The following is a 12446-nucleotide window of genomic DNA, read 5'->3' as shown; positions in this document are numbered from 1 at the left end:
TCTCAGGAACGGGTTGATTTTCAGATCAAAGATTACTAGTGTAAACTTTGTCTTGTAAAAAAAAGTCCCACAATTTCAGATACCAATCGCTCAGTTGCAGCGTCTTCTTAGATTTCCAGTGAAATGCAATAACATTCCTAGCAGCCGCAAGACATAATTCTATTAGCTCTTTCATAAGCCCATTGGGGGCAGGATGACTCCAATGATTCAGGAGAAACAAGGAGGGTTGCAGTTGGAGGGCGCAACCTGTAATTAAAAATATTTGGGCATTGACTTCCTAGGTTTCCTTTTGAATTCCTGGTTCCACTGAATTCTCATCTCCTGTTCTAACAGTTTCTTTTAAAGGGACATTTTGCTTAAAAAAAACTGTGACAACCCTGAACTGAAAGTTCTTTGCCAAGCATAAAGGGAGCCTGGCAAGCCCTGTTGATTGTTATCTGCTCCAGCCTGCCATGCTTGGCTTTGTTTGGTTCTGCATAGCAAAATTAATAATATTTGGGAGAAATGGGAAACAATTTGCTTGCATGTTTTTCTCTTGAAGATCTGAAATCATAATATTGTTTCAATGGAAGCGATAAGGGCATTGAATGGAGTTTGGGCTCCCATGGATGTTTATGTTGGACCTCTCTAACGGGGCCCAAGTCAGGCTGCCCTGCGGTTGTGTGAAATACTGGCCTTCCCAGCTCAGACACATTCACTCCTGTATGTTTTCGGTAGAAGCTGTTGTGTCTGGATTTGTAATGTGTGACCAGCTACGGATGCCATAGAAGAATGGATTTCCCGTGCAAGTGGGCTCTGTTGGATTCAGTCCCAGTGTTTGACAAGCCCTAAAGTAGCATGCTAAAATAGAAGGCAATTACTTGGGGAATTCAGTTGGAAAAGCTATATTTAAGTCAGGTCACAATAAAGAAGGTAATTAGGTGAAAGGTACGCTAAGAGGAGGATGCAAAGTTTTCTGTTTTGCTTTTCTGCCAAAAAGAAAGCCCAGGGGGTGGGGGGAGGTTGAGGTGAATGACTACAAGCTCATGTCAGAATTTTGTGTTTTGTCTTACAAAGCTCAGCTTTGCTTTAACATTTTTTTAAAAAACGTTCTAGCTCTAAATTCTCCACAAGAAAATCGAGACTGAAAACTTTGTGACAAGTAGGCTGATAAAGAGACCTACCAATATTTGGTTTCACATTGCATGGTGTTGGTTGCCCTATATATGAGGAAAGAGCTTTCTGCTCTTGGAAGGGCTGTTTTACACCTCACTGCAAGTGAAACTACCTCCAAAGATTGTTACCCCAGGGTGGGTCTGCGGCTGAGTGGCAGAGCACCTGTTTTGCATGCAGAAGGTCTCAGGTTCAGTCCCCAGCATCTCTAGTTGAAGGGCCTCAGGTTGTACGTGAGACGAAAGACCTCTGCCTGAACTGCTGGCAGGCAGGAGTGACTTGGGCTGCGTTCACACCTTGATTGTTGCACTGTAACGGTGTAAAGAATTGCCAATCCAAGAGATTCTTGTTAAGGGCCGGCAGAGTGCAAAATTACAAAAACCCTGGGGTGTTTGTCCACACGCACACTGGTCTTGATATCTGCCACTAGCCCCTTGGACTACCCACACAGTCAGAAGCTAAGGGGCAAACTTCTAAACTTCCTGGGATTAATCAAGAAAGTCAGCCGCTTGCAGAATGAGTTTCCATAACAATTACCCCTGGCAGGTGGACTCTTTAGGTCTAAGGTACTGAATTAGAATTGAGGCATTTAAAGCACAGAACACCAAATATAATCAAAGGATATTTATTAAAGTGTGCAAGATTATTTCAAAAGAACATTAGCAGTGAGCATTAAAACAAACAAACAAAAAAACTCCCCTTCAGTTAAAATACTAGCTACGCATTAGGTCATTAATCCATAGGTACCAGATGTTACCCTTCTGAGCTGAAGTCAGGCAGCAATTCATGTCTCTCTGTCGAGACAGCATCTTGTCAGGCAGAGCCTGGTCTGCTCTGAGGTTAACTCATCATACCTCATCATGATAGCTGTGTTAGCTAGCTACAAACAAAGAAGGAAGACTAACTTTTTAAATGCCTAAGGCTTGAGTGGGCAGGGCCCTTTTGCCCAATCAAAAATAAGACCAGTGAAGTTATGTTGACATGAACCTGTTAGGACACGACATGACAGATGGCCCAGTAGGAGGCCACTTTATGACGGATGGAGAGGTTATCTGCAATCTAACCCACCAAGGTGTAGTGTAAATCACAGCACCAATTGAGGATGCATTGGTGCCAAGTCCTGTCTTACTAAACAAATGGTTTGTCTCTATACCTGAATTGTTATCCAAAGGTTACAAGGTTGATTTGCCAAGCCTTCAATACCAACAGCCAGTATTTTCCATTTGGTCACTTCAACCCATTTGCAGGCCTAGGGATTAATAAGAGGCCTGGTATTTAATGACAGAACAAGAAATTGAACTAAAGGTCCAATTTCTTGACAAACGGTTTTTTTGGAAATGGATTTTTCTGTGCAGGCAGCACAAGCCACAACACAACTAGTGTGATGATAACACAATATCAAGTGAGGTGTGGATGTAATGCTTGATAGGCAGATGGTCTGACTCAGTAGAAGGCAGCTTCAAACAATCATATAAAACAATCCATAGTAAAAACAATCATGTAAAACATTCAAACTAAATGCATAGTAGCAAAAGAATGAACAAAAATATAATTACCTGTCAAAAGCTTAATGGAATAAACTGTATTAACTTGGTGGTAAAAGGAAGGAAAGGTAGGCTGTGACCTGGATAGCCCAGCCAAGCCTGATCTCATCAGATCTCAGAAGCTAAGCAGGGCCAACCCTGGCAACTATTTGGATGGGAGACCTCCAGAGAATATCAGGGCCAGGAGGCCAGAGGCAGGCCATCAAGCCACTTCTCTGAATGTCCTCCGTGCCCCAGTAGAAGTCTCCAGAGGTCACCATGACCTTCAGGCATGGGAACACATACACACATACTCTCTCACACGCAAAAATACATTTTTAAAGGTAGGAAAGATAGATCCAGACAGGTGTCACCAAAGGAAGGCTTTGCCGTAGTTTGAGGGCTGTTCATGTAACCTCCAAGAGTAGGCCTTAGGTTTTGATCCCAGTGACAGCGCAGGTTCATACGGGAACAGGTGGTCCATCAGATTCCTGACTCCTATAGCTTTATATATCAAAACCATTGTTTTGTGTTGCTCTTGCCAGCATGTTGAAAGTCAATGCAGATCTTTAACTGCCTTTGAAATATCTTTGGTGCGACAAAGGTCTTAACCAATTTGGGCCAATGGCTCTATCAGCAGCAGCCTGCCAGAACCTACTAAGCCAATAGAGAGGTGCTACCAAATCAATGATAACCCAGGCTGGGAAACTATACCTGTCCAGCAGGATGGGGCTTTTCCCATCCTTGGCACCACCACAAATGCTGGTCAGTCTCCATAAATATCATTCCCCCTTCTGCTGCATCCCCGGCAGTGTTATCCACGGTCAAGGAAAAACCAGGTTGCAGGTTGTTTTGTTCCGCCTGTATTTCTTTTTCCTTGAGTGCTTGTTCCGAAGCGAGACCAGTCAGCAATGCTGTTTTCAGTTCAATGTTTGCTTAAAGTGGTTCCAAATTTGGCCAGGCGAGTTCTGCCCTATGGTATTGCTGTTTTTTAAAGCCTATTCCTGGCAGTCAGGTGTACCCAGGAGGAAAAACAAACAGGACAGAAATTCCTGATAAGCATAACAATGGCTGCAGATAATATACAGGTTGCCTTTTTAAAAACAACAGGGCAATTTCTTTTTTGTCAAGGGGATCTTCCGAGGAAAATCTAGAGTAGAGGTTGGGTGAGATTAGGAATACAATGACGGGTGGTTTTTGTTTCCTGGTTCATTTGCGCACCCTTTCTTTAAAGCACTATTTTTGCACCTGTTTCTATTTTAGGCTTAAGTCCTGATATCCACCTTTCAGAGTTTCCTTCCTTTGCATCCAAAATATCCTTTCCAAGATAAGCCAGCTATTCACTAGGGCTCACCCAAGCAAATGAGTCAGGGGAGGGGAGATAAACACACGGATTCACTTCTCACTCTGAAAGGCAGTGCTGTTTTCTTTTCTTTTTTTAAAAAAAGTTGTGCAGGTATTATAGTAAAACTGTGTGTTTTGAAAGAAATAGAAACAGATTGCACAACTTGTGGTATGTTCCAGTCTACAAAAATGCCCTCTTTCTCTGATCATTGGCATACATAAGTCACCCAAAATGAACAATGCACAGCACAATTAACAGCAGTTCAGGGGTCGCCAGCTTTTTCTTTAATGAAAACTGTGTCTGAGTAATGAAAAATACCCTGAGCTCCTTTCCACTCACATCCCGGCATGCTACCAAGTTTTCTTGGGTCCCAGAAACAGAACATCGACTAGCAAGAGCATCAGAAATGAAAATAGCTAAGCGGCACAGAGAAAAATCCTATAAAATCAGTGCCGCTGCTGCTTCTGATTCTTAAGAAAGCCTAGAGACCATATCTTTTTGCACTCTTTTCCCGTGTCTTCTAGGGTATGTGCAAGCTACTTTGCAGCATCAGGTGAATCACCGTAAGCTCATGAGCTACCTGTTGGAAATGCCTGTACTAAATTCTAGCAGGCATAAGAATCGTGTGTGTTGCATGCATGTGTGTAAAGTGCTGTCAAGTCACAGCCAATTTATGATGACCCCAGCAAGGGGCTTCCAAGGCAAGTGAGAAGCAGAGGTGGTTTGCCGTTGCCTTCCATTAAGGTCTCCTATCCAAGTACTCACCCTGCTTAGCTTCCGAGATCTGACGAGATCAGGCTATAGCATGCCAACTCCCCTCCAAACATAAGAATTAGTATAAAAATTTTTTATTGAAGTTTATGGTAACCCAGAGAGATGGTGGGCTCAAGAAACCAAGACTAGACCCAGGGGAATAGCCATTTGCCCAGAATGACCACAGTCTGTGCTACCAAAGTGCATACATACACTCTAGCGTAGTGGGTATAAAGAGCCAGGTTGGTTTTGCGGCCACAAACATGATGAAGCAGTTGCAGGCTGAGCCAAAGCAGTTCGCAGGCAAGTGTCTCTGCCTTGTGTCAGGTGGTCACTCTCTTGAAGACTGAGATTGTTCAGATGGTTTCTGTGAAAGGAGCTGTAGCAAAGATGACTCTGTTCTTTGTAACAGTATATTCACTGCCTAGGCGGGTTGTCAAGCTCCTCTTGAGTAATACAAACTGTCTGCAGAAGCTGACGCTATAGTGCAAGGGTATGTTTGCTGGCAGGCCTGTAACTTATGGGATTCACTTGTTCGGTTTCCAGCAGCCCTGAACTTAAGTGCTGTTGAGTCCTGCAGGGCTGGAACCAGGAACCCTGCAGGTTAGGCACTAGTCCCTTCCTTTCCCCATCACAGGAGAATGCTATCGCAGGTACTCAAAAGCCCTTGGGTACAAATGCTGCAGACCACAAATCCTCTTGATCCTTGCAGTCCATAATGAAGCACTGTGTGTGCAGGAATTTAGGAGAACCCACAAACAGCGTGCATTCCGTGCTTATGTCTGCCTTGAGGTGGGGACCCCAAACCCAAGATTTCATACTCTGTAATTAGTGTTCCCTCTAAGCTGAGTTAGTGTGAGCTAGTTCATTGTTTTTTAGCCTCCGGCTCACACATTTTTGTCTTCGCTCAGGAAGGATGGCTCCAGAACAAACTAATTTATTCAATAGCCAAATCGCTCGCTCACAGCTTTAATGGCAGTAGCTCACAAAATAGAATTTTTGCTCACAAGACTCCATAGCTTAGAGGGAGCATTGTCTGTAATGTGTAAAGAAACACTGAGAGGCTAAGAAAAAGACCTCGAGGGGTACCAGCAGCCTGTCCCAAGAGGCTCCTTTCAAAGAACAAGTACAGCTTCGTTGTCACCATTTGTCATGCCGGAAGCCAGTCAGACGTCTTGAAGCTGTGCTCAATCCACCACCTTGGAGGAGTAAGTCCAACTCCCTCTCTAGGATGAGAAGCTTCAGTCCCTGGCCTTTCTGGGTAGTGGGCTGTTGAATGCCCCTTTGCTCATCTCGCAGAGTCTGCTCCAAGCTGCCCCAAGCCAAGTCTAGCTTCCAAACTGCCCAGAATTCCTGGTGAGACCAGCCCCATAGCCCAGAATTCTTTCCCGGGGGGACGCTGTGGTGCTGTCGTGGACCAGCCTCAGCCTGAGGTGCATCCAGACTCTGACTTGCTGCCTGAGCCCAGCCTGGGTGAGGACCAGTCTTACAGCCCGAACACTCTGATTGACACCTGGAGCCCAGTGTGAGTGAGGACTCCTCAGAAGTCGAGCCTGAGTCCGGCGTGGCCAAAGATGACTTCAGAACAGAGACCACTCAGAAATTCCAGTCAGATAAGTCAGGGAGCAAGTACCTCTGGAGGCACTCACGACTCCCCCAGATTCCCCCCCTCATAGAAAGAAGAAGGGCTAAGATCAGAAGGCAATTGCAAGAACGCAGACAGAGTAAAAGATTAATGGCCCGTCGACAGCTACAAGATGAGTCATCACAGGAGCCCTTCTAATTTGCCAGCTGCAGCTAAGACAAATTAGGGAAAAGCTACATAAAGCTGGGTGTGAGCTGTTGCCAACTTGTGGAAGCAACACGTCACCTCACATTGAATCCTACGACCACAGCTTCTGACTCTGCTCTACCCCTGTGTCTCTTGGACCAGCTTGACTCTGCTTTTGGACTCTCTTTGACTGTAACAACTGACCTTGCACTGTTTGGACTACACTGTGAACATTCCTATGACCTGCTACTGCCTGCGTGACCTGGACTTGGAGTCTGCAAGACCAGCTGAGCTATGACAGGCACTGCGAGTGCTAATTATATTAACTTTATAATTAAATTAAATTAATTAACAGACCAGAGAGGGAGTGGGGAGAGAAAGAGGAGTAGTAATTTTTTATAAGTAATAATTATTTTATATTCATTTATTGGGGTCACGGTCCGGCAAGGAATGTGCAACCTGACATTATCCTGGCTGGAGAGGAACCTTCCCGACATCTGTCTGTCTCCTTTTTAAAACTCCCCACCCTCGGTGGATCCGAAGCCAAATTCCCAGGGAACAGGGCAAAACAGCCCACCCTCCACCACACAGCCCATCAGGGCGACTGCGAGAGTGCCCGGCAGCTGCTGCTGGGCCCGCCGACAGCTCCAGGAGCAGGAGAAAGGGTGGTGGCCTTGGGCAGTGGCTGCTGGGGGGCTGGGCTTGGGACAACGACCAACCTCCCTCCTCCTGGCCGACCTGCAGCCCTCGCCACCCACCCAGCCCCGGCACAATGAAGACCCCAGAGATAGGGGCGCTGCTAATTCAATAGGCACCGCCCTCAGCACCTCACTGCTGGCTCTGGGCCTGGATGAAACCAATTTTGCCAAGTGGAGTGTCTCTCCTTCAGTGCAGAATAACCCAACTGGTTCTGTGAATAATTTGGAATTACAGGCAAGGGCCTCCAATGGCAACAGCATTAACAGTTAGCCTGACTTTAGCCTCGCAGTTGCTAATTTCAGAAAGTAAGCACCACTGAAAGCACAGTTGTGTTTGGGAGTGGGGAAACCTCTGGTTTTACTGCGGAGTTCATGAGGAGGCCTTTGGACAAATAGAGGCTTTCAGCTTATCCTACCTCACAAGATAATATGAGCACGTCACCTTGAGGTCCTTGGAAGGAGGGTAGAAAATGAATATGATAGACAAATGAAATTAATTACAGTCATTCCTTGGGCTGGAAAATAGCTCTGTATGTATGGTGGCTTTAAAAAAAAAAAATCAGTATATATTGTCTGCCTCTGCTGACGTAGCTGGCAACTGTATTTTTTGCTAAATAATGTCATTTAAGAACCTCCAGCAGAATCCAGGCACATAAACAATGCACTTAAGCAAGCAACTTCTTTCCTGTTGTTAGAGCTCTCGAACTCTGCCCACATTCTTGGGGTTGAACAACCGGGAAGAAATTAGCTTTCCATATCCCCTTGAGACTCGGGGTGGGACCTCTTAGGTAAGAAGGCGGAGCATGGTGGGGAGGGTGGCGCCTGCTGTCTCAGTGTGCAGCCTGATTTTTCATGGTTGTCTGGTTGCTGATGTGACTCTGTGTGAAATTGTCCTTGCAGTGATGATTTCCCACAGCCTACAGTAATGGATTTTCTCTCCAGTTTTTCTCTCCAGGTTTAGCCATGGTTTTCCTTTCATACCTGACGCACATTGAGGGCCCCTCCCTACCGCTGTGACTCTCAGGATTCTCCACCCACCCTATTTTCCGGTTTTGTTTTGTTTTGAGGAGCATGGGTAATGCTGCATGGAACTTCGGCGGGAGGGCGGGATAAAAATCAAATAAATAAATAATAAATAAATAAATATCTTTTTTAAAAAACTAGAAAACCCCCACCCACATGCATAATTGCAGAGACATCTCTGAGAATCCCAACAACAACAAAACCTTATCCAATGATCCTCTTCCCTCTGTCTAAAAGGCAAGCGAGCCCCATCTTTTTGATTTTTTTTTTTAAACCCACGAGGATGAATAAAGATGGATGGGAATAAATGCAACACCTTTGCAACCTTAAAAAAACCCAAAAACCTCCTTTGATGATCCCCTTCCTTCTATCACATAATTCCTTCTGTGCTAATGAGTTATGCTAATGAGTTCCCCTAGCTCTTTTTCTACGAAATGACCCCTGGTTCAAACATACATCAAAGTTTACGTTATACATCCTTTTTCCTCTTACCCCCACCCTTTCATGGCTTCCCACAGTGCTCCAACCTCCTGCCCATCTCTTAAATCTTTTACATATCTTCCTTTTTGAATAATCAAACTCTACAGGTAACACATTTTTCAATTGTTATTCTTATACACTTATCCATTTTCTATTATTCTTTATATTTCAATAGTTTTCGAAACAAAGCAAATTGTCTTTTACATCCCAATATTTTTCTAAATAGTCTCTAAAAACTTTCCAGTCTTCGAAAAATTCTTCTGCTTTCAAATTTTTAAGTTTCCTCATCATTTTGTCCATTTCAACCATAAAAAGTAACTTCTTTATCCAGTCACCAATTTCAGGTATTTTGTCTTGTTTCCAACATTGAGCATATATAATTCTAGCTGTTGTAATCATATACCACATCAGTGTCCTCTTTGCCTCATTTACTTCTTCCATTTTAAGTCTGTTATGTTAATTTCTTACAGGGGACTGGCCTCTTGTGGTCATAAAACACATGGAAAAGTAACTGACTAATGCTTAGGCCCATTGTGCTGTTTCCTCTTCATACACAAAAGTATGCTCGTGTCCGTAATGTCTTTCCCATGAAACAGAAACATTAGGAGTTTTGCAGATTTTGTTTGTGGAAGGAATGGGATGTTACTGGTCTGTACGCAAATGTCATGTGGGAGAATGGGGGGGGGAACACACACCAGTCAGGTGGCTGAAACATGAGAAGATCTTGATGTGGAACTTGCAGTGGTCTGATTCAGTATCAGTTTCCAGTGTTCATGGCTTCTGTTATTGGAAGCGCATTCAGCAAACATGATGAAAAACCAAAGGGTGCGATGTGGTGGGGAGCACCCATTGCTTTCCTTCCAGGTGACAGGGAGATTAAGGCCAATCCTGAAGGGCTGAGGAAACTGATATTTAGGTTCAGTTGGATGACCAAGATACTTTGCCGAATAGACAACTGCTGCTTTTCTTTTTTAAAGTGAAGAGCAGTTCAATTTTACACCCCTGCTTATTTGCTGCTTTTGAAAGTGAAACAGAGCAGAATTGCTGCCTCTTAGAACGTTTACAGAGAGCTCTCCTTCCCGTCCAGCAAAGGACAGGCCTTGAAGCTCACAGCAAGCCCGTAGTAGATGTGGAAGGTTAATGGGTTCAAACAAATGAAACTGCTGGCTGTTTTCCAGATAAAGACCACGTGAGTGGCTTGTGTTTTGGTTTAATGATGTGTAGCATTAGTAGAATCTAATGGTTGCATTTATGTTATTTCTCTCTCTCTCCCTTTTTAATTGCAGGCTGCAAACAGTTACCTGAGGGACCAGTGGTTTCATTCCTTACAGTGGAAGGTAGGCTCTTTTGTCCTGTATTCTTGTAATAATGGTTCAGAAATCATCCAGAACTGATTCTTCTCATCTTTTAATTTTTTTTTTTATAGTACTTGCATTCTATTGTTATTTGTGGCTCCTGTTGATCTTCTATCCAAACTGGTGTCTGGGCTTCAGATGATCCTAGATCATTCGCCGGCTTCTGCACTCTTTGTCATCTTTTTTGAATCTGAAAAAAATGTCCAGGTGACTAGCCCAAGACGTTTTGCCATCCAAGGAGGCAAATGTAAATAGCACTTCTCAAATAGTAAAATACCATGCTCTGCTGCCTTGGGAGCTCCTCACCCTACAAGTTAGGCCTTGAGAGCCAGGGTGGCACCGTGGTCAGAGTGCCAGAAAAGCATCTGGGAGACGAGGTTCAAAACCTTGCTCTGCCATGGAAATTTGCTGGGTTGAACTTGAGCCAGTCACGCCACCTCAGCTTAACCCTACCTCACAACATTGTGGTGAAGATAAAATGGAGAAGAGGAGAACGATTTTTGCTGCTTTGTATCCCCATTGGGGAGAAAAGTAGGGTATGAGTGATGTAAATTAATAAATGAAATATCATTTTCACTCCAGTGGCACCTTCAACTGCCTCAGGTTGCCTCGGTCCTAAACATGGCCCACCAAGCTAGACATAGCTCCTCAGCCAAAACACAACGGGAACTCAATAAACTGTCTGGTTTTCCCACCTGCCTAGTAAGGTAACAACTGAGAGGGTTACACCCAGCATCCACAGTCTGTGATTGGTGGGCTGTGTGTGATTTGGTAGGTTGTGCATCGTCCATATGTGCTTGTAACATATGATGCTGCCATGTTTTGAGTCAAGTGATCAATCTGTCTTAGCTCAGGGTAGTCTCCTCTGGCTGGGAGTAGCTCTCCAAGGTCTCTGGCAGAGAACAGTTTTTCCTAATATTGCCTACTTGAGATCCTTTTAACTGGTGATGCCAGGGATTGATCCTGAGACCTTCTGTTTGTCAAGCAGATGCTTCACCATTGAACCACAGGCTTTCCCTAGAATGGCGTGTTACAACCACAGTATTATCATCGGCGCTTAGTGAACAAATAACTTATACTGAATCATGTCTAACTTAATGCTGTCTGTGTTCTGAATCACATGTTTGTTTGTATCCTATCTGCTTAGAGAGTTAGAAAGCCCGCCAGATACAGATCTAGTTTGTTGTTCTGATTGGGGAATGGAGTGTTACTATTTAGCATTTTATGGCTCTTTGTCCCTGAGCAAGAAGAAGCTCCAGTCTCCATCTCTCTCCATTAGACCTTAGCCATGTAAGGAAGTCTATCTAGACATGAGGATGTAGAAATAAAGCTCTTTGTTATTTTACCTCCTGTTTACCCTACCCTTGATAGGTTGTTAGTAAACTTTTTATATTTTGAAACTACCATGGACTCAGACTCATTTTTACTCTGCTAAACTCTGCTGAATTAAGAAATTAAGAAATTAAATACTAAACCATCTAACAGGCATCTAACACATCTCCCCAGAGTCTTATGAAGGAGCTTTCCCCAGCCTTGCCAGGTGACAAGAATCCATCTTAGGAACACAGGAATGTATGAAGATGGTTTGTGTCAAGCCATTGATTTATTTTGAACCTATCTTGGGATTTTCTGTTCTAACTGGCAGGGACATTCCAAAGCTTAGGGTGGAGGAAAGGTTTTCCCCAACACAGCCTCAGAGGGACCCAAGATAAGATGTTGCTTTTAGGGAACTGGCGCTGCTTGAAGATTAGGACTGCATGTATGTAGGTCACCCAGTTCAGCATTTATGACTTCAAATAAAGCAGATATTCCAGAGCAACATAATTTTTCTCCTAGCATACTGCCCCTCCAAACTGCCATCTCAGAAATTCCTTACCACACTGAGATGTGGAGAACATGGGAGAAAATGATAAAGAAACCAGTGGTTTATGTATTTTATGTATTTTATTGATAACCTGTGGTTGATTAACTAGTGGTTTTTATTTTTTTTAATGTATTTTATTATAATTTACATTGTATGCTGTGTTGAGTTCCTGTAAGGTAGAAAGGTGGCTAATAAATGTTTTAAATAAATAAATATATAAACAGAAAGATCATTTTATGTTTTTCCAAATGAGATGTTCCTTTTGGCAGAAAATGGTCCTCCCACCTTTGTTAATATTCACAGGACTGGAGGAATGGGCCTTCCTTCCTTCCTTCCTTCCTTCCTTCCTTCCTTCCTTCCTTCCTTCCTTCCTTCCCCTTAAACTTTTAAAAATACTAGTGACAGCAAATGTTATTCCCCCCCCCCCCACCCACAAACTTAAATAAAAACCAGTACGTCTTATATCTGGCTATCTTTTGGCC

At 43.8% G+C, this 12446-nt stretch overlaps 1 protein-coding gene across 1 annotated transcript in view; it reads left to right on the top strand.

The window, feature by feature from the left end:
• Nucleotides 1-12446, top strand: part of CMIP (c-Maf inducing protein) — a 208647-nt gene that overhangs the window by 115161 nt on the left and 81040 nt on the right. The window contains exon 3 of the mRNA XM_015405806.1: nucleotides 10032-10082. Within this exon, the coding sequence (XP_015261292.1) occupies nucleotides 10032-10082 (51 nt within the window). The remainder of the gene's footprint in view (nucleotides 1-10031; nucleotides 10083-12446) is intronic.

The sequence above is a fragment of the Gekko japonicus genome, unplaced genomic scaffold (genome assembly GCF_001447785.1).
Source record: "Gekko japonicus isolate JY-2015 unplaced genomic scaffold, Gekko_japonicus_V1.1 scaffold144, whole genome shotgun sequence".
Lineage (NCBI taxonomy): Eukaryota > Metazoa > Chordata > Lepidosauria > Squamata > Gekkonidae > Gekko > Gekko japonicus.
The sequence above is the reverse complement of the archived record's forward strand: the minus strand, read 5'-3'. Positions and strand labels throughout refer to the sequence as shown.